Source organism: Epinephelus lanceolatus, chromosome 16 (assembly GCF_041903045.1).
Source record: "Epinephelus lanceolatus isolate andai-2023 chromosome 16, ASM4190304v1, whole genome shotgun sequence".
In the NCBI taxonomy this organism is placed as follows: Eukaryota; Metazoa; Chordata; class Actinopteri; order Perciformes; family Serranidae; genus Epinephelus; species Epinephelus lanceolatus.
The window spans coordinates 34,460,227-34,480,237 of record NC_135749.1 but is presented as its reverse complement, the minus strand read 5'-3'; the positions used below and the strand labels follow the sequence as shown (position 1 = coordinate 34,480,237).

The 20,011-nt window shown below is 40.8% G+C and overlaps 1 protein-coding gene and 1 pseudogene across 2 annotated transcripts in view; both read right to left on the bottom strand.

The window, feature by feature from the left end:
* Positions 1-1,401: 1,401 nt before the first annotated feature.
* Positions 1,402-6,537, bottom strand: LOC144467431 (immunoglobulin kappa light chain-like). The gene is made up of 3 exons (XM_078176014.1): positions 6,528-6,537; positions 2,608-2,922; positions 1,402-1,822 (listed from the first exon to the last, which is right to left on the bottom strand). The coding sequence occupies exons 1-3, from the start codon at positions 6,535-6,537 to the stop codon at positions 1,494-1,496; spliced, it is 654 nt and encodes a 217-aa protein (XP_078032140.1). The 3' UTR covers positions 1,402-1,493.
* Positions 6,538-11,302: 4,765 nt separating this feature from the next.
* LOC144467420 (Ig kappa-b4 chain C region pseudogene) overlaps positions 11,303-20,011 on the bottom strand; it is a 42,964-nt pseudogene continuing 34,255 nt past the window's right edge. Inside the window, exon 2 of the transcript XR_013493634.1 lies at positions 11,303-11,786. The product of XR_013493634.1 is annotated as an Ig kappa-b4 chain C region pseudogene (transcript). The remainder of the gene's footprint in view (positions 11,787-20,011) is intronic.

Sequence of the window (20,011 nt, the reverse complement as noted above, 5' to 3'; positions counted from 1 at the left end):
TCTGTTGTTATAGCACCACCCAGTTGCCAATTAGAGTTAAATTACTCCAGTCACCTTGAGGCGTCCTGTTCTACATATCTACCAAGTTTAGTAAAAATCGATATGGCGGTCAGACCTAGATAAGAAATTAGCTCTCTAGCGCCCCCATTTTGTTTGATGGGGTCAATAATGGAGGGGTCCCCTCAGATTATGTGTGGTCATATGCCTACAAAGTTGCGTGGTGATCGGTGAAACCCTTGAGATGTTATACACCTTTATGTGATGAGCCATGCCCTCCACAATATTCATTGCCTTGTAGAAGCTCAGTTTTAGTAAGTTTTCCAACTTTTGCCAAGAGGGAACTTTAGATATTGGTCCCTAGATTATGTTCACCGAGTTTCATGCAGATCGGTCAAACTTCCTAGGAAGAGATTGATTTTAAGTGTTTTTCAAAAAATTCAAAATGGCGGAAAATCTATATAACCGGAAGTTATGGGTTCTTGAGTCAAATTTGTTCCTCATGAGGAGAGGCCTCTCTGTGCAGAGTTACATGTCTCTACGACATACAGGGCATTAGATATGCCCATTCAAAGTTTGCAATTTCAATCGGTTGCTATAGCGCCCCCCTTAGGCCAACTGATGTAAAATTGCTTCGTTCCCATCCTCCCATGAGCCTCTACCACTGTGCCAAATTTCACATGGATTGACCGAGTCAGTGAGGAGAAAAACATGGAATAGACACACAAACACCCACAGACAGAGTTTTTGTCATTATATAGTAAGATAAGTGACAGACTTGATGTAACTATATCTACACAAATATGTGTGTTATATAAGTATTGAATCTGCTGTCAGACACTAAGAGACAGAGACTGTCCTCTCATCTCTTTCACATCATGTCCTTTGATGAAGTTACTGTGTCTCATTTGAATATGATATAATGGAAAATCTCAAACTAGATTCATGTTATGTGACTTTATGCAGATGATACACTGCTTTTTATTTCTAATCCCAAAAACCCTCTGACAGTTAATACTTTTGAATTAAAATCTGCACAATAATTTCTAGGTGGAATTTAACAACACACAAACAGGTGAAATATCTTCCAGGACCGACATCAGTAATAACAAAGAGCTTTGTGTTTTACTATTAAGATGGTCTAACCATGTGTATTGTTACTAAAATAAATTGATTGATCTATAATGGCAACTGCAGTAGAAGATTATCCACAGTCTGAAACCCATTAAAATTAGTCTGGAAAAGTAAGACTCATTACTATTGTGGCTTTTGTGCATTAGTTTGAGTAATGCTCCTAATATATAACATATGTCCTAGAAATGAAGTCACATGACGGCACTCATATGATACATTTGATCAAATCTTTATTGCTTTGAGATATTGAAACCATCAACACAAGCAAGAACATGTTCACACTGAAACGTCATGAGAGAGACAGAGAGCAGACTGAGAGCAGTAGCAGAGTAAAACCAGCAGCAGAGTCCCAGTGAGTCAGGTCAGGACTGGGAACACTGGTCTCTCCTCAGTGTCTCTGCGAGTGGAGTCTGGGAGCCCTGGGTGGCCTCACAGGTCACAGAGCCCAACCTCCTCCACTGGTCTGCAGGGAGCCTCAGGGTGCTGCTCCAGCTGTAGAGGCCGTCCTTCTCCAGCACCCCAGGGCTCCTGCTCTCCTCCCAGCTGCTGCTGCTGATGCAGCTGTCCACCTTCCAGGCCAGACTCCAGTCTGAGGGGAAGCCCTTGTTGGCCAGACACATGAGCGTGGCCTTCCCCTGCTGCAGCTCCTCACTGGAGGGGGGCAGCACGGTCAGGGTGGGACGGACATCACCTAGGAGACACCAATCAGCTTAGAGGACAGGGACCACACAGCTGTCAATCAACCATCAGACACTTGGACACCTTTACTGTGTGAGTTGATTTTCTCCTTTAAGGAGTTTCTGTCAGATGGTTTTTCTGCTCCATCAGTCACTCACTCACACATTGTTTCACTTCCCTTTAAGAAGCCTCTCATGCAAATCAGCACAGAGAGAATCATCATACAGAATGACCTCAAATATATCAAACTACACTGGACATAAAATATCAGAATTTAGACAAATTATTAAACGTTTTCCTCCCAAACATTGACGATACATTACTTTAGTAAAATGCATTTTACATTTTTTTTTGTGCAAGCATAAAAAATGCATATATTACTACACTACCTACAATCAAATGTTCTTTATGTTGATGTCAATTTTCATTAAAACTGTTCAAAAGATTTTCAGAAGTTGAAACCACATGAATCAATCACTGTTTGTTTTTTCTTAAAAAGCTGATTCTGAATTTTTTAGAAAAAAATAGTTATCACTGAGGTGGAACATTAAGAATATAATCTTGATAAACATTTGTAAAACTGGTTTGCAGTTTTATCTTATTTACATTTCAACCTGTTTGACTTCAAGTATGATGAAAATGTACAAAGAAATGTTGATTAAAGCTGCTCTGACTTCAAACATAAAAGTTACGTTTTACTTTTAAAATTAAAACATTTTTATCTCCTGCAGACATTACAAAATAGACTTCTAAACATAACTTTAAAACAGTTTATCTAGTATTTGTGCAGAAACTTACGTCCAACATCCAGTCTGGTTCCTCCACCAAAAGTCCACCACAGTAGGCCCGTTTCCACTGAAGAAGTTCCTGGTAGTATTTGGGGGGCAGGAACTACTACAGGAATGTCCTCTCGCTTGGCCCTTTCAACCGCCGTGTCTCCACTGAGAGAGCAGAGTACGAGAAAGGTTCCTGTAAAGTTACGGGCTCTGGATGTGACGTAATCGTTGCGTGACCATTTTGACCAGGGCGACGTAGGGACGCCGTTAGCCAATAGCGGTCTCTGTAATAACTCACTAAATGGCCTGTGAAAAAAATATTTTTTCCAGCGGATGTCTTAGTTACAACTTGACTGAGCTAACTGGAGTAGTTTCATGTCGTATCCGACAACGGGAGGCTTTTAACAGATGACGTCCTGATGTTAGCTTGCTGCTGCTGTTAGCTGTCCCTGCCAGCGGCAGCCACTGATGCTTTCTAGACATCGTGACTTCCCAAAACTGAATAAATACCACACATATCAACACAAAACTGCTTTGCTAGTGATGGACTAAGAGTCTCATCCTACTCTCCAATGTGCTATGTGTGAGCTCAGTCCTGCGTGTTCTTTAATGAAGCAACAGGAGAAGATATTCGGTCTCAGTTAATGTAGTTTATTAAGCAGTAAAGGAATAAAATTACAGAGCTCTGGGTCTCAACTTCACGTCCCTGACGAACAACAAAGGTGTGTCAGTTCACGAAGTCTGACCTCCTGTCCTTTCCCTGACCCAGTATATTTGAGCGTAACAGAGTGTCATTGTGCATGCAAGGCGTTGTCCTCTTCTCATTGGCAGTTCCACTTCCTCCTTCACCACACCACGCCCCTGCCTCGTGTTAATCTGACTCCTTCCCGCTGGCGGTGGGGGCGTGGTTCCTGTTTTGAAAGACAAGAGAACAACACAACTCCCTACACGTGCTGTACCTTACTATCTGTATATCACTTTCTATTCTTTTTACCATATATGAAACTAATTATCTAAGCATTGCGGTATGTGCTCCTCAGACTTCATGTCTCTTCCTCTCCTGTACTTCTCCACTTCTGCAAAGCAAACACATTCAGATCAGCTGAAATCATCTCAGTATTCTCATTGTTCACACATCTAAAACTTATATAGTGAAACACAACTTATAGTAAAACACATAACATCATTCTATTCCCAACACTAGCTCAATCATGTTGTAACTAAGATAACCGCTGGAAAAAATATTTTTTTCACGGGCCATTTAGTGAGGTTTTTTTTAGATGGCAGCGGAAGCTATATGAACGAGCTAACCCTTGTCTGCTGAGTTTTACAAATGCCGGCTATTTTGTTGCTTTCTGTTGTCGTAACATCCCTCCTTGAGTATATCCAATCAGCACCAAGTAATCCCCAAGCCCCAGCCAGGAGTCTTTTGGGGCTGTTCTGAGTACCTACCCCGAGGCAGGGACTTGTTTAGCCCCTGTAAAGGTCCTTCGGGGGTGGTTCCTGCGGTGGAGACACGCACCAACGGCCCCGGCCCCATAAAATTACCCCGAAGTTCCTGCGGTGGAAACGGGCCTAGTGATACAAACTCATTGAGCCGCCGTACAAAAACCTCTCACTGTAGAGAGACACGGCTCTCTGACTTTGACACACTGAAGTAAACCTACAAGCCCTCAAGATGAAACTTAACCATTTAAGTAAGAAATAAAGATTTATCTTCTAGCTTCATGTTTTATTTTCATTACAATGGACTTTTGATTTTCTCATTCAAAAGCTAACTTTGTCTTTTAATGCAAAACATGTCTAAAAACAAAATGGAAAGGCAACTACTGTTTCTTGCCTGTTAAATATATAATATAAAGAAAACATGGCTGCTGAAAAAATAAACATTTTAAACATGTGACTTTCTTCCAACATCCAGTCTGGTTCCTCCACCAAAAGTCAACCACAGTGATACAAAGTCATTGAGCCGCCGTACAAAAACCTCTCACTGTAGAGAGACACGGCTCTCTGACTTTGACACAAACAAACTCACCAAAAATATTCCCAGTTTACCCAGATTGTGTAATAACTGGTTTAACCGTTTAGAGACTGATTCACAAACTGTGAATAGAAATCCAACATTTTCTATGTGAAACTTCAAACATCTATAAGCAGTATTAATTTCTCCTCCAGTAAAACAAATTTAAATAAATGTAAAAATTCCAAAGGAAAACTGTCCTATAAATCCTGCCATTAATAATCCTGATATATATAATTATCATGAACCTATGTTTATTGCAGACTACCAGTACATTTTGTCTGAATACATCCCACAGTGATGGTGATTTGTGTGGCTGTGAATAAGTGGGAATTCATCATAATATTCTGCAAGTAAATCAACTCATCCAACTCAAACCAAAGCTTTTTATAAAAAAGGAAGTAACACATTCCTAATCAATACTCTGATAAAGTGATTGATCCATTGATAGTCAGCATCATCAGAGTAATCCAAGTCCCTGTTGGAGTCAGTCAGAGCATTTCCATAGAGAGCCACTCTGCATCATTTACTTTTCTAAACCTAATATACATAACTTAACTTTAAGCACTAAGTTGTTAGATATGATACAAACCATCGTGTGTGAGTTTTCACAAGACACCACACAAACTGTTGTATAACAATACTTTGAAAACCAACAAGCCCTGATCATGAGACGTTTCTGACCTCCTAGTGTTAAGGCCTGTATAACATCATTAATATACTGTAGGAGGGTGCCTGACTGTGTAGACCTCTAAAAGTGATCACAAGTTTCTTGAACTGGATTTTTTCTGTAGGAGGAAGCGAGCAACAAAAATGAAGACAGTGATATGAGATCTTTTTAAGGACCTGGTCAAAGGCCATATGACAGCCCACTGGACCACTGGTTAGTGATGCATGGATGTGAAAGACATGGCAAAACAGTAAGAACAGAGTAAATGGACAAATACATAAGTGCAGTGAAATCTTCATCTTAGCTTGAGGCACACCTGCACAACATTTTATATTGTATCTTGACTGAAAAATACAGAGGTGGATCAAACACTTCAAATGCTGCTCAAGAGTCAATGTCTGTTCAAAAGTGACACCTATATTTCTGAGGGCAGATTGAACAGATGATAAAATAGAAACATCTGAACACTTAAACAATTAAACTTTAAAAAATATGTAAAACATATAAAAATCTCAAACATCCTCTTCAAGTAACACCATAGTAAAATCATCTTCTACACAGATGATATTCAATTATACATGAAAAAACCTGCAGCTTCCCTTCCTCAAGTTAATAATGTGGACAGTAACTGAAGCAGCTCTTCCGTGTACTCTCCTCTGCTTTTCAAATTTACAGCAAGTATTAATTGAAGACATTGGAGCTTTCCATTTTCTCAAATGTGTTTAAATTAATGTTAATCCCTTCGATAAGACAATGAACTAGCAAAACGACATCAGTGTCCTGGTGTGAAACCTTTTTATGTCACACTATAAATATTAAAAAATTCTCACAAACATTAACAACTGTATTTACTTGGAGGAAGCCAAATGATTTTTTTTTCAGTGACAAAATGTTAGCATTCTTTCATGGACCACTATGTAGAGAAACAAATAAATAATTTATGCTGTCACCACTGTGTGATAAACACCATGATATGTTGAGGACAGCTACAGCTGACTGACTCTGTGTGTTTGCATATGTGTCCTGCCTCTTTGCTCCCAGCTGTTAAGAGACCAGTGTTGATCAGTGGCTGTCCAGGCCTTTCAGAGCCACTGACACGCTAACAGCACAATGATGTCACTGATTCTGGCAACCCTGGGGCTCCTTGTTCAGGGTGAGACTCTCTTCTGAAAACTTTGCTTCAGGATGCAACCAGGTTCACCTCAATGATGTTCTGCTATGATGGAGAAACACTGAAACAAGCAGCATTTACCTTCTTCCATCTGTTCTCCATGTTAAAGAAATGATACTCTTCTGTCTGGATGTTGATCATCTTTCTCCAAACTGCATTTGTCTCAATAACCCTTCTGCTCTTTTTCATGTTTTCCAGGTTCATCAGGAGAAATCATCCTGACTCAGTCTCCTGGATCTCAGTCTGTTGTTCCAGAACAGACTGTCTCTATCACATGTAAAAGCAGTACACTTATAGGTGATGATATTGACTGGTACCTTCAGAAACCTGGAGAAGCTCCTAAACTCTTAATTTATGATACTACAATACGCCAGCCCGGAGTTTCAGATTGTTTTAGTGCAACGGCACATCAGACTGACTTCACTCTGACCATCAGAGAAGTTCAGACTGAAGATGCAGGAGTTTATTACTGTCAGCAGCATAACAGCCGCCCGTTCACACAGTGATACAACGTCGTACAAAAACCTCCCTCAGCTAAAGAGGAACTGATCAGACTGACAATCTTCTTTGTCAAAGTTTTACTCAAACACGGTCAGAGGTTGATGTCAGCTCTTCGGGAACTGCCCATTGGTTCGACATCCCATTGTTCCGACCATATTAAACTCATTGTTCCGAAGTCCGTTCCGAAATCATCATGATGCCCTGTGGTTAAGGTCTGGTTAGGTTTAGGCACAAAAACCACTTGGTTAATGTCAGGAAAAGATCATGGTGTGGGTTAAAATGAAAAAGAAAGTGACAAACACATTGCTGTGAGCCTGCTCCGCCTCAAGCCGGTCGTGGCGCACCATACGCCCGCCGCAAGCCGTTCAGCACCACGGACAGTCGGACTAATGGGATGTCGAACCAATGGGCTGTCGAACCAATGACATGGACCCAGCTCTTCAACAGGCAGGTTAATATAGATGATCTTACATCAATACATTTTTTCCCCAATTATTTGCTCAGGGTTTTGTGAGATTATTTTCTCCATGTGTCTGAAAAACATAAACAGTGTTGAACTGTGTCACCAAATTTATACTCAACTGTGACTCTTTTATAGGGTTAGGAAAATGGATCCTGACATTTTCTTTCAAGTTTCTTGCAAAATGTTTCCATCCAGTTTATAAACAGTAACCAATGAGGTCTCCACCTTTGTCATCTTCTTGTTTTTCCTCTCAGCCTCAGGTTTTGCAAAAACACTTGAATGTGAATATTTTCTATATTAAAGTTAATCAAAAGCATTTAAGATGGCATTGATGCTCTAAAAGAATGTTCAGGCTGCTGTAGATTCACCAAAGGTCATTTTAACATGACCTCCACTGAATCTTATTGCTCACATTAAGTCAGTCAGAGCATTTCCATAGAGAGCCACTTTGCATCAGCAGCACCATGCTCCAGTGCTCTGGGAGAGTTTATAGTCCTGAGAGTTGAACACTGGATGACTGACAGCTGTCCTTCATGACAACAGAAGCCACAGAAATCCTCCTCATCAAAAACATGACTTTGATCTCCGTCCTCATCTGGACTCTCCTCTGCTGCTGCTTCACAGGTAAAGTCCAGAGAATCAAACTCCTCTCCTCTATCAACATCTGTCCCTCTGAAATGAAGCTGACAAAACCATGATGCTGCTTTATGTTTGTGTCTCTGTATCCTCAGAGTCCAGAGGTCAGGTCACAGTGACTCAGCCTGGAGCAGTGAGCTCTGCTGTGGGAGGCTCCGTCACCATCACATGTAGGACCAGTCAGAATGTTTATTACTCTTACTACTTAGCCTGGTACCAACAGAGAGATGGAGAAACTCCTAAGCTGCTCATTCATGATACTAGCACTCGAGCATCAGGGATTCCAGGTCGTTTTACAGGCAGTGGATCAAACTCTGACTTCACTCTGACCATCAGTGGAGTCCAGACTGAAGATGCAGCAGTTTACTACTGTCAGGGTGAATTCAGTATTAACAGTGAGTACGTGTCCACACAGTGAAAAAGCATCGTACAAAAACCTCCCTCAGTCAGACTGAACAGAAACTGAACTGACTGCTGCAGCTGGAAGCTACTGCAGAGACTGATACACTTCACTGAGGACACATACACACACACACACAACAGAGAGAGAGACAGAGAGAGAGAGAGAGAGACAGAGAAAGACACAATGTCAAGTGAAACAAAAAATGATCTTGATGGAAATCAAATTAATTTCTCGATCACAGCTTCTAGCCCAGTATAATCTCCTGACAGTTAATGAGAAAAGACTTGGTCATGACCTTTGACTCAGCTTCATACTTCAGAAACATTCATGATCAAAAGTCACCCATATTGGAAAATTCATTTTTTTCACTCTGTTGTTATTTTACAGATTTCACACACTCACACACGCACGCACGCACACACACACACACACACACACACACACACACACACAGGCCAGAAAGACACAGACACATGCAAAAACAGGACCCATACACATGCATTAATCGAGAGGTGTCACATCGAGGGGGTTGCCCATGGACAGGCATTCCTAGCAGTTAAAGGTTTTGTGCCTTGCTCACAACAGCTCTTCAGCTCCCAGTCCCCACTCCTTGTTCAGTCCGTAGAGGACTTCAGCTGGGGACCCTCTGGTTCCCAAGCCAAGTCCCCACAGACTGAGTGACTACCTCTCATGTAAATGTACACATATGTTATGAAAAAAAGCTTTATTTCATCTGGAATTATAAAAATACAAAAGACATAAATGACCCACTTAATGTAACCACATTCATACAAGTGTATGTGTGTTACTTAAGTGTTAAATCGGCTGGAGACTGTCCTCTCATCTCTTTCATGTCATTGGTGACACAGGCATTCATCAACGTGTTGCTTGCCTGCCAGAAAAGCTCTGTCAAAATTGACATTTTATCCTCTTATAAGACATACTTTTATGTTGCATTTTTAGACATTTGTCGATTTTACCTGCTTATCTACAGTATTTGTTTTCTGTACTCACTCACAGTCTGGCTCTAGGCCTATACACACTACCATATATGCAACCATGCTGGTTGTACATGACATTACATTAGCCTTGGATACCAAAATGTCATGTGCTGCTCTGTCTATAGACTTGTCTAAGGTATTCGACACAGTTGACTATTTGTTACTTTTAAATAAACTGTCCCAAATTGGTTTTGATTTTGTCAGCTGCCTGTCTTTTGAAAACTACCTCTCCAATAGACTGCAGTGTGTAAAGATGTGTGATGTTCATTCCAATTTTTTTAAATATTAAAGGTGTCCCACAGAGCTCAGTGTTAGGGCCAATATTGTTTCAAATCATGTAAATGTTAGCTGTATGCAGATGACACAAATTTAAAATTGTATTGCAATATCTGCTCAATCAGCCATTCAAAGTCTACAATTGTCTTTTGATTCACTTCAGTTTCAGTTACATAACTATAAGTTAGAACTTAACTTAGACAAAACCAAATGGATGCTATTCACCAAGGCTACTCGTACTGAGTCTTCCAATATTCATTCTGCAAACGGCTCATCCATAGAGGGAGTCAAACAATACAAATACCTTGGTATCTGGCTGGATGACAGTCCTAATTTTAAGCACCATACCGAAATTTTGACTGCCAAATTGAAGATAATACTTGGCTTTCTGTACAGAAACAAGAGCCATTTTCCTTTAGTACATAGAAAAAGAATTGTAGAGTGTATTTTGGTCTGTTTTGGATGTTATATATGGAAAAGCTGCTGTCTGTACACTAAAATCACTAGACGTTGCCTACCACTCAGCCCTAAGGTTCATATCAGGTGATTGTTACAGCACCTACCACTGCCAAGTTTACCAGAAGGTTGGCTGGCCACATTTAGCTGTGAGGCGGTAACAGTTCTGGTATTTGTTCATTTATAAAGCTTGGTTGCAGATGTTTCCACCCTACAAGTCATCACTCTTAACTCTGTCCTCACAAATTCTTGGTATTCATTCAGAGAATAGGTTGTTGTCTCACACTCCTTTAATCAGAACAGAACTAGAAAGAATGTTATTTTCTTACAGTGCACCTTATACATGGAATAATCTACAAAAGACCTTAAACTTGGACACTCTGCCACCTTTTGACTGTATAAGTGCCTTATTTCTGATCTTGTTTTAATTGAGTGCACATGTTTTTATCTACGCCTTAGCAGGTCATCACCCTGTATTTCTACTTTAAGAGCTCATTTATTATTGTTGTTTGTTGTTTTGAATGATTTCATTTCTGTTTTAATTGATATGCATGATAGTTATGTGTTTGCTTATTGATTGTTTTATGTCTTTATTCATGCTCAGCATCATTGAAAATAAGGGTCTCCTTCAATTCATCTCCTGAATCTTGAATAAAGGCTTAAATGATTGAATGAATGAATGTCCTTTGCTGAAGTTGATCAGTCTCACTTAAATTTATTTTGGTGGAAAATCTTTAATTGGATTCATGTTGTGTCACTTTATGCAGCTGATACACTGCTTTTTATTTCTAATCCCCAATACTTTCTTACTATTAAGACTTTTGAATTTAAATCAGAATAATTTCCAGGTAGAATTTAACAACACACAAACAGGTGAAATTTCTTCAAGTACAGACATCAGTAATAACAGAGAGCTTTGGGTTTTACTATTAAAATGGTGTTACCATGTGTATTGTCACCAGAATAAATGAACTGATCTATAATGGGAACTCATATCCACAGTCTGAAGCCCATTAAAAAATACTTATTACTGTTGTGGCTTTTGTGCATTAGTTTGAGTAATGCTCCTAATATATAACATATGTCCAAGAAATGAAGTCACATGACGTCACTCATATGATACATTTGATCAAATCTTTATTGCTTTGAGATATTGAAACCATCAACACAAGCAAGAACATGTTCACACTGAAACGTCATGAGAGAGACAGAGAGCAGACTGAGAGCAGTAGCAGAGTAAAACCAGCAGCAGAGTCCCAGTGAGTCAGGTCAGGACTGGGAACACTGGTCTCTCCTCAGTGTCTCTGAGAGTGGAGTCTGGGAGCCCTGGGTGGCCTCACAGGTCACAGAGCCCACCTTCCTCCACTGGTCTGCAGGGAGCCTCAGGGTGCTGCTCCAGCTGTAGTGGCCGTCCTTCTCCAGCACCCCAGGGCTCCTGCTCTCCTCCCAGCTGCTGCTGCTGCTGCTGCTGCTGCCGTCCACCTTCCAGGCCAGACTCCAGTCTGAGGGGAAGCCCTTGTTGGCCAGACACATGAGCGTGGCCTTCCCCTGCTGCAGCTCCTCACTGGAGGGGGGCAGCACCGTCAGGGTGGGACGGACATCACCTAGGAGACACCAATCAGCTTACAGGACAGGGACCACACAGCTGTCAATCAACCATCAGACACTTGGACACCTTTACTGTGTGAGTTGATTTTCTCCTTAAAGGAGTTTCTGTCAGATGGTTTTTCTGCTCCATCAGTCACTCACTCACACATTGTTTCACTTCCCTTTAAGAAGCCTCTCATGCAAATCAGCACAGAGAGAATCATCATACAGAATGACCTCAAATATATCAAACTACACTGGACATAAAATATCAGAATTTAGATAAATTATTAAACGTTTTCCTCCCAAACATTGACAATACATTACTTTAGTAAAATGCATTTTACTTTTTTTTGTGCTTAAAAAATGCATATATTACTGCACTTCCTACAATCAAATGTTCTTTATGTTGATGTCAATTCTCATTAAAACTGTTCAAAAGATCTTCAACATTTGAAACCACATGAATCAATCACCGTTAGTTTTTTCTTAAAAAGCTGATTCTGAATTTATTAGAAAAAAATAGTTATCACTGAGGTGGAACATTAAGAAAATACTCTTGATAAACATTTGTAAAACTGGTTTGCAGTTTCATCTCTTTAACATTTCAATCTGTTTGACTTTAAGTATGATGAAAATGTACAAAGAAATGTTGATTAAAGCTGCTCTGACTTAGTCTCCATGATAAAGAAGGAGAGGCAAAAAAAATTAAGTTTTACAATTAAAACATTTTTATCTATTGCAGACATTACAAAACAGACTTCTAAACAAAATTTTAAAACAGTTTATCTAGTATTTGTGCAGAAATTTACTTCCAACATCCAGTCTGGTTCCTCCACCAAAAGTCCACCACAGTGACACAAACTCATTGAGCCGCCGTACAAAAACCTCTCACTGTAGAGAGACACGGCTCTCTGACTTTGACACACTGAACTAAACCTACAAGCCCTCAAGATGAAACTTAACCATTAAAGTAAGAAATAAAGATTTATCTTCTAGCTTCATGTTTTATTTTCATTACAATGGACTTTTGATTTTCTCATTCAAAAGCTAACTTTGTCCTTTAATGCAAAATATGTCTAAAAACAAAATGGAAAGGCAACTACTATTTCTTGCCTGTTAAATATATAATATATAGAAAACATGGCTGCTGAAAAAATAAACATTTTAAACATCTGACTTACTTCCAACATCCAGTCTGGTTCCTCCACCAAAAGGCAACCACAGTGATACAAACTCACTGAGCCGCCGTACAAAAACCTCTCACTGTAGAGAGACACGGCTCTCTGACTTTGACACAAACAAACTCACCAAAAATATTCCCAGTTTACCCAGATTGTGTAATAACTGGTTTAACTGTTTAGAGACTGATTCACAAACTTTGAATATATACACAGCATTTTCGATGTGAAACTTCAAACATCTACAAGCAGTATTAATTTCTCCTCCAGTAAAACAAATTCAAATAAATGTAAAAATTCCAAAGGAAAACTGTCCTATAAATCCTGCCATTAATAATCCTGATATATATAATTATCATGAACCTATGTTTATCGTAGATTATGATAAATGAAAATACATTTTGTCTGAATACATCCCACAGTGATGGTGATTTGTGTGGCTGTGAATTAGTGGGAATTCATCATAATATTCTGTAAGTAAATCAACTCATCCAACGCAAGCCAAAGCTTTTCATAAAAAAGAAGGTAACACATTCCTAATCAATACTCTGGTAAAGTGATTGATCCATTGATAGTCAGCATCATCAGAGTAATCCAAGTCCCTGTTGGAGTCAGTCAGAGCATTTCCATAGAGAGCCACTTTGCATCAGCAGCACCATGCTCCAGTGCTCTGGGAGAGTTTATAGTCCTGAGAGTTGAACACTGGATGACTGACAGCTGTCCTTCATGACAACAGAAGCCACAGAAATCCTCCTCATCAAAAACATGACTTTGATCTCCGTCCTCATCTGGACTCTCCTCTGCTGCTGCTTCACAGGTAAAGTCCAGAGAATCAAACTCCTCTCCTCTATCAACATCTGTCCCTCTGAAATGAAGCTGACAAAACCATGATGCTGCTTTATGTTTGTGTCTCTGTATCCTCAGAGTCCAGAGGTCAGGTCACAGTGACTCAGCCTGGAGCAGTGAGCTCTGCTGTGGGAGGCTCCGTCACCATCACATGTAGGACCAGTCAGAATGTTTATTACTCTTACTACTTAGCCTGGTACCAACAGAGAGATGGAGAAACTCCGAAACTGCTTATTAAGTATGCCAGCACTCGAGCATCAGGGATTCCAGATCGTTTTACAGGCAGTGGATCAAACTCTGACTTCACTCTGACCATCAGTGGAGTCCAGACTGAAGATGCAGCAGTTTACTACTGTCAGAGTTTTCACTCCATCAACAGTCAGTACGTGTTCACACAGTGAAAAAGCGTCGTACAAAAACCTCCCTCAGTCAGACTGAAGAGAAACTGAACTGACTGCTGCAGCTGGAAGCTACTGCAGAGACTGATACACTTCACTGAGGACACACACACACACACACACACACAATGTCATCATTTAGACTGAACATTTCACTGTTGTTACTTTAACAACAAATGAAACATTCGTCAAAACAAGTGAAACAACAAAAAATGATCTTGGTGGAAATCAAGTAATTTCTCGATCACAGCTTCTCACCATCATTTATAACCCATTATAATCTCCTGTTCTCATCTGATTTTCCAATAAATCAAGAGGAGCCAAGCTTGGACGGTTAATGAGAAAAGACTTGGTCATGACCTTTGACCTCAGCTTCATACTGCATCACAGCAATTTGAGCTTTATCCTATTAAAAGGAAAAACAAAGACACAGATCAGCATCAGAAACATTTATGATCAAAAGTCACCCAAATATTACCTACACATCTGTCCAATAGTCCCTCACTGGGGAATTCAATTTTTTCACTCTGTTGTTCTTTTACAGATTACACACACACACACACACACACACACACACACACAAGGCCTGTTTCCACCGCAGGAACTTCGGGGTAATTTTACGGGGCCGGGGCTGTTGGTTCTTGCCTCCACCACAGGAACCACCCCCGAAGGACAGAGTTACGGAACTTTTACAGGGGCTAAACAAGTCCCTGCCTCGGGGTAGGTACACAGAACGGCCCCGAAAGACTCCTGGCTGGGGCTTGGGGATTACTTGGTGCTGATTGGATATACTCAAGGAGGGATGTGACGTCAAGAGAAAGCAACAAAATAGTCGGCATTTTTAAAACGCAGCAGACGAGGGGTAGCTCGTTCATATAGCTTTCGCCGCCATGTAAAAACACTCACTAAATGGTCTGTGAAAAAAATATTCTTTCCAGCGGATATCTTAGTTACAATATGATTGAGCTAGCAAAGCAGTTTTGTGTTGATATGTGTGGTATTTATTCAGTTTTGGGAAATCACGATGTCTGGAAAGCATCAGCTGACAGGGACAGCTAAAAGCACCAGCAAGCTAACATCAGGACGTCATCTGTTAAAAGCCTCCCGTTGTCAGATATGACATGAAACTATTCCAGTTAGCTCAATCATGTTGTAACTAAGACATCCGCTGGAAAAAATATTTTTTTCACGGGCCATTTAGTGAGTTATTACAGACACCGCTATCGGCTAACGGCGTCCCTACGTCGCCCTGGTCAAAATGGTCGCGCAACGATTACGTCACATCCAGAGCCAACTTTACAGGAACCTTCCTCATACTCTGCTCTCTCAGTAGAGACACGGCGGTTGAGAGGGCCGAACGAGAGGACATTCCTGTAGTAGTTGCTGCCCCCCAAATACTACCAGGAACGTCTTCAGTGGAAACGAGCCTTTACACAGAGGCCGGAAATACAGACATATGCACAAACAGGACCCATACACATGCATTAATAGAGAGATGTGACAGTGAGGGGGCTGCCGGTGGACAGGCGCCCTGAGAAAGTTATGGATTGGGGCCTTGCTTAATGACACCTCTTCAGCTTCCAGTCCCCACCCCAATCCGATCCTCCAGTTCCAAAGCCAAGTCCCCACAGACTGAGCTACTGCTACCCATGTAAATGTACACATATATTATGAAAAAATAGCTTTATATCATCTGGAATTATGAAAATACAAGAGATATAAGTTACAGACTTGATGTAACTATATCTACACAAATATGTGTGTTATATAAGTATTGAATCTGCTGTCAGACAGCAAGAGACAGAGACTGTCCTCTCATCTCTGTCACATCATGTCCTCTGTTGAAGTTACTGTGTCTCATTTGAATATAATGGAAAATCTCAAAATAGATTCATGTTATGTGACTTTATGCAGATGACACACTGCTGTTTATTTATAATCCCAAAAACCCTCTGACTGTTAAGACTTTTGGTAACACTACATAATATGGCCCGCGTCTTTAATGTGTACCTCCCGTTCACTTACCACCTACTTTACCCCAACTTCCACAGACGTACAGTGTAACTCCCGCTCACTTCCCGCATGTATTTCCCCGTGTCTTACAGTATAACTAGGCTGCTTCTTAGAGTGTACCTCCCGTTCACTTACGTCCTACTTTGCCCGGACTTCCAGTGTAACTCCTGGTCATTTCCCACCTACTTTCTCCAGTCTTACAGCATAACTCGCGGCCACTTACCATGTAATTCGCGGAACTTAAGCTGTAACTTCCAAATCATTTTTTTTTTTTTAAAGATTATTTTTTGGGCTTTTTTTTGCCTTTAATGAACAGGACAGAGTGAAATGGGGTGAGAGAGAGAGAGTGGGGGTTGACATGCAGCAAAGGGTTACAAGCCGGAGTAGAACCTGCGACCACTGCAGCGAGGCATCACCTCTGTACATGGGGTGCCAGCACTATCCACTACGCTACCGACGCCCCCAAATCATTTATGTAAGTATATTGAATGAAATAGTTTACTGAACAATATAAACAAATGCTTTTGCTCTTTGCTCATGGCAGTTGTGACAGTCATTTTTTGTAACTGTCAGCAGGCAAGCTTCACTCATATTCCAGGGATTTATTATGTTTTGTCTTATAGCCTGATTTGGAATAATAATATGTTGACAAATGGGTACATATTATGGAAATTGGCACATAACAGGCCGGCTGGTATACAAAGCAAACTTACCTCTCTCAATTGCACATCTGTGGAAGTCTTGTATTGTCATCCCAGGACGAAACACAAACAATACAGTAATGTAAAAAATATACATATATTTTTAAATGCACAATAATGAGTCACTCAAAGAGTTATAAAATGTTTCTTATTTTATTACACAGAAACCACATGACAGGTGCTATTTTCTCATCCATACTCTGTAAGTACAGTAATGTAATTAGTGTGTAAGTAGAGCCTACTTTCCCTGGAAATACAGACTAACACTGGGGAACCGGGCTGGATTATGAAGTTTGCACTCTTCTCCCCTCCTTAGTCTGTAGCTTGGCACTCAGATGTTAACCCTTAAAACACAGTTAGTTCAATGCTTCACAAGGTAACAATATTACCAGAAAATAATACAAAGACAAATCAAAGTGTCCCTGACAAAAAATAACAGAGTTCCACTGGTTATCTTATTCAAGTTCAAGCTCAGTTTTGTTCCTTCTGTTATAAACTGTTCAGTTTAGTTTTAATCCCTTATTGTGACAAATGCACTTTTTAAGTCAGAAGTCAAGTGGAAAAGGTTGGTGTGATACTGCTACCACACTGGAGTGTGACGCTCAAGTGATGGAGATGGAAGAATGGATGGGCTCCTGCGGATAATAGGTGATCTTGATCCAACTCCTTGGGTCAAGGCAGAGATCAGGTTCATGGGTGGCTCGCCATCTCTCTCGTCAGGTAGAATCTCAAATCCAGATGTAATTTTCCATAGGATCTCAAAAACCTCACCTGTGTAGAAACAGAGCTATTACTATTTTGCATCATCAACTTCAATTGTTTTATGGCCATAATCAATATCACATAAATACATCACAGTAACACAAAGTGAGCAGATGAATAACTTTTAACTGTACAGTTTTTCTCAGCATGGAATACTTTATCCTGTCTTTACATTCCACATCATGAATTATTAGCCTTTTAATCCATAACATGTGATTACTAAGCATATTAATCAATTACAAATAATACGCATTTCCTTTTGAACTACAAAGTTAATGTTTTTAACCATTTGTTTAACATTTTTCAACTATGAATAACAAAATCATGTATGCTATTTAGACACATATTTCGAAACTGTAGGCTACACCAGTACACACAGTATTACGCTTGACTATTCATCGTTAATAACATCCATAACCAACTGTAATGGTGCAAATGTATACAGTACACTACTAACAGAAATACAAACGGCAACGACCTCGAGGCAAAACAACTGCAGCACTTTACAGTTACGAGTAGGTCGTGAACAGTAATTGCAATGCACAGTTAGTGTGGTATAGAGGGAAGCACACACTTTACATGGCGGGCACCAATATCATCTGCAGCATGAGCTAACATCGCTAGCTGCGTTAGCATTAACTCACCAAGACGTTGATAAACGCTGTAAAACTCCCATCACACAGGTCCTCGGTTCCTCCCTCACGTCTCCTGTGAGTATCTCGGAGTGTTACGCCGGATTTCCACTGGATGCGTGTCCGTTGCAGAACGGCAGCGCTGGTAATCCGCTGCATGCTCCGCAGTCAATACCCACCGGCTGCGTTTGCTGTGCGGAGCGGTGCAGCTCTGCCAGAAGACATCTCGGTGCACTGCCATGATTAATATCTCCTCGTCCATGGTGTTCACGGGGTGAAATGACGTCTGAAAACCTCTGACCTGTTGACTTCAGGCCTGCCTTTGCCCATTATGTAGTTTTTAAGGTGTAGTGCAGGGAAATATGATCCGCCGTGAACACTATGTACTTTATTTTGAAAATTAACCGGATGTTTTATTGTGTTTCTGTACACGACTTCCTGCCCCGCACGATCTGCTCTGTGCTGAATTGCTGCGTTGTGCTCCGGCGTCCAGCAAAAATAGAAGTCCTGCGTATCTGTTGCGGAGGGCTCCGGAGTGCCGGAGCTGAGACGGAGCTGGAACGCAGCACAGCCGCAGCCAGTGGAAACACACACATTGACTAGAATTGAATCCTATCGGCTCCGCTGCCGTGCCGGAGCGGAGACGCAACCAACACGCATCTGGTGGAAATTGCCCTTTAGCTTTGTGTTTACATCAACATTTCTCACCATAGACATTGTGTAATTTCACTCGTTTCTCTTTGTCGTCTACTCGTGTCATCCCTGCGCCTATGAGTACGAGCTCCTTGCTGAGAGGTAACTTTTTACCTTTAACCAATGGGAAGTGTGCCCCTCCCTGCTTGACCAATGACAGCTGGTCTAAGCAGAGTGACTGTGATTGACACCTTGTTTGATCAATAAAACTATGCCAGAGCGATGAAGTTAGATTGACAGGTAAAAACAAACAAACAAACATTCAAGCAACTTGAAGACAACTGAGTGATGATACGGGAATATTGTAAGAAATAAACTCTACTTACAGAGAAAGTATACTGTACTTTCTCTGTAAACAATGTCAAACATTGCCGGACCTATGTCCCTCTGATGTTACAGCAAGGGACCCAAGATTAGGTGTTTGGTTCTATTCACTTTCATGTCACAAACTAATACCATGCAACATGTCATCAGACAATTTTAGAATACAATAAGAAAACATAATTGAACATGATTAAATTGAATGTTTTATTTCATATATATATATATATATATATATATATATATATATATATGTTTACAGAGAAAGTACAGTATACTTTCTCTATAAGTAGAGTTTATTTCTTACAATATCCCTGTATCATCCCTCAGTTGTCTTCAAGTTGCTTGAATGTTTGTTTGTTTGTTTGTTTGTTTTTACCTGTCAATCTAACTACATCGCTCTGGCATAGTCTTATTGATCAAACAAGGTGTCAATCACAGTCACTCTGCTTAGACCAGCTGTCCCAGTGAGTCAGATCAGGACTGGGAACACTCTCCTCAGTGTCTCTGAGAGCGGGGTCTGGGAGCCCTGGGTGGCCTCACAGGTCACAGAGCCCACCTTCCTCCACTGGTCTGCAGGGAGCCTCAGGGTGCTGCTCCAGCTGTAGAGGCCATCCTTCTCCAGCACCCCAGGGCTCCTGCTCTCCTCCCAGCTGCTGCTGCTGCTGCTGCTGCTGCTGCTGCCGTCCACCTTC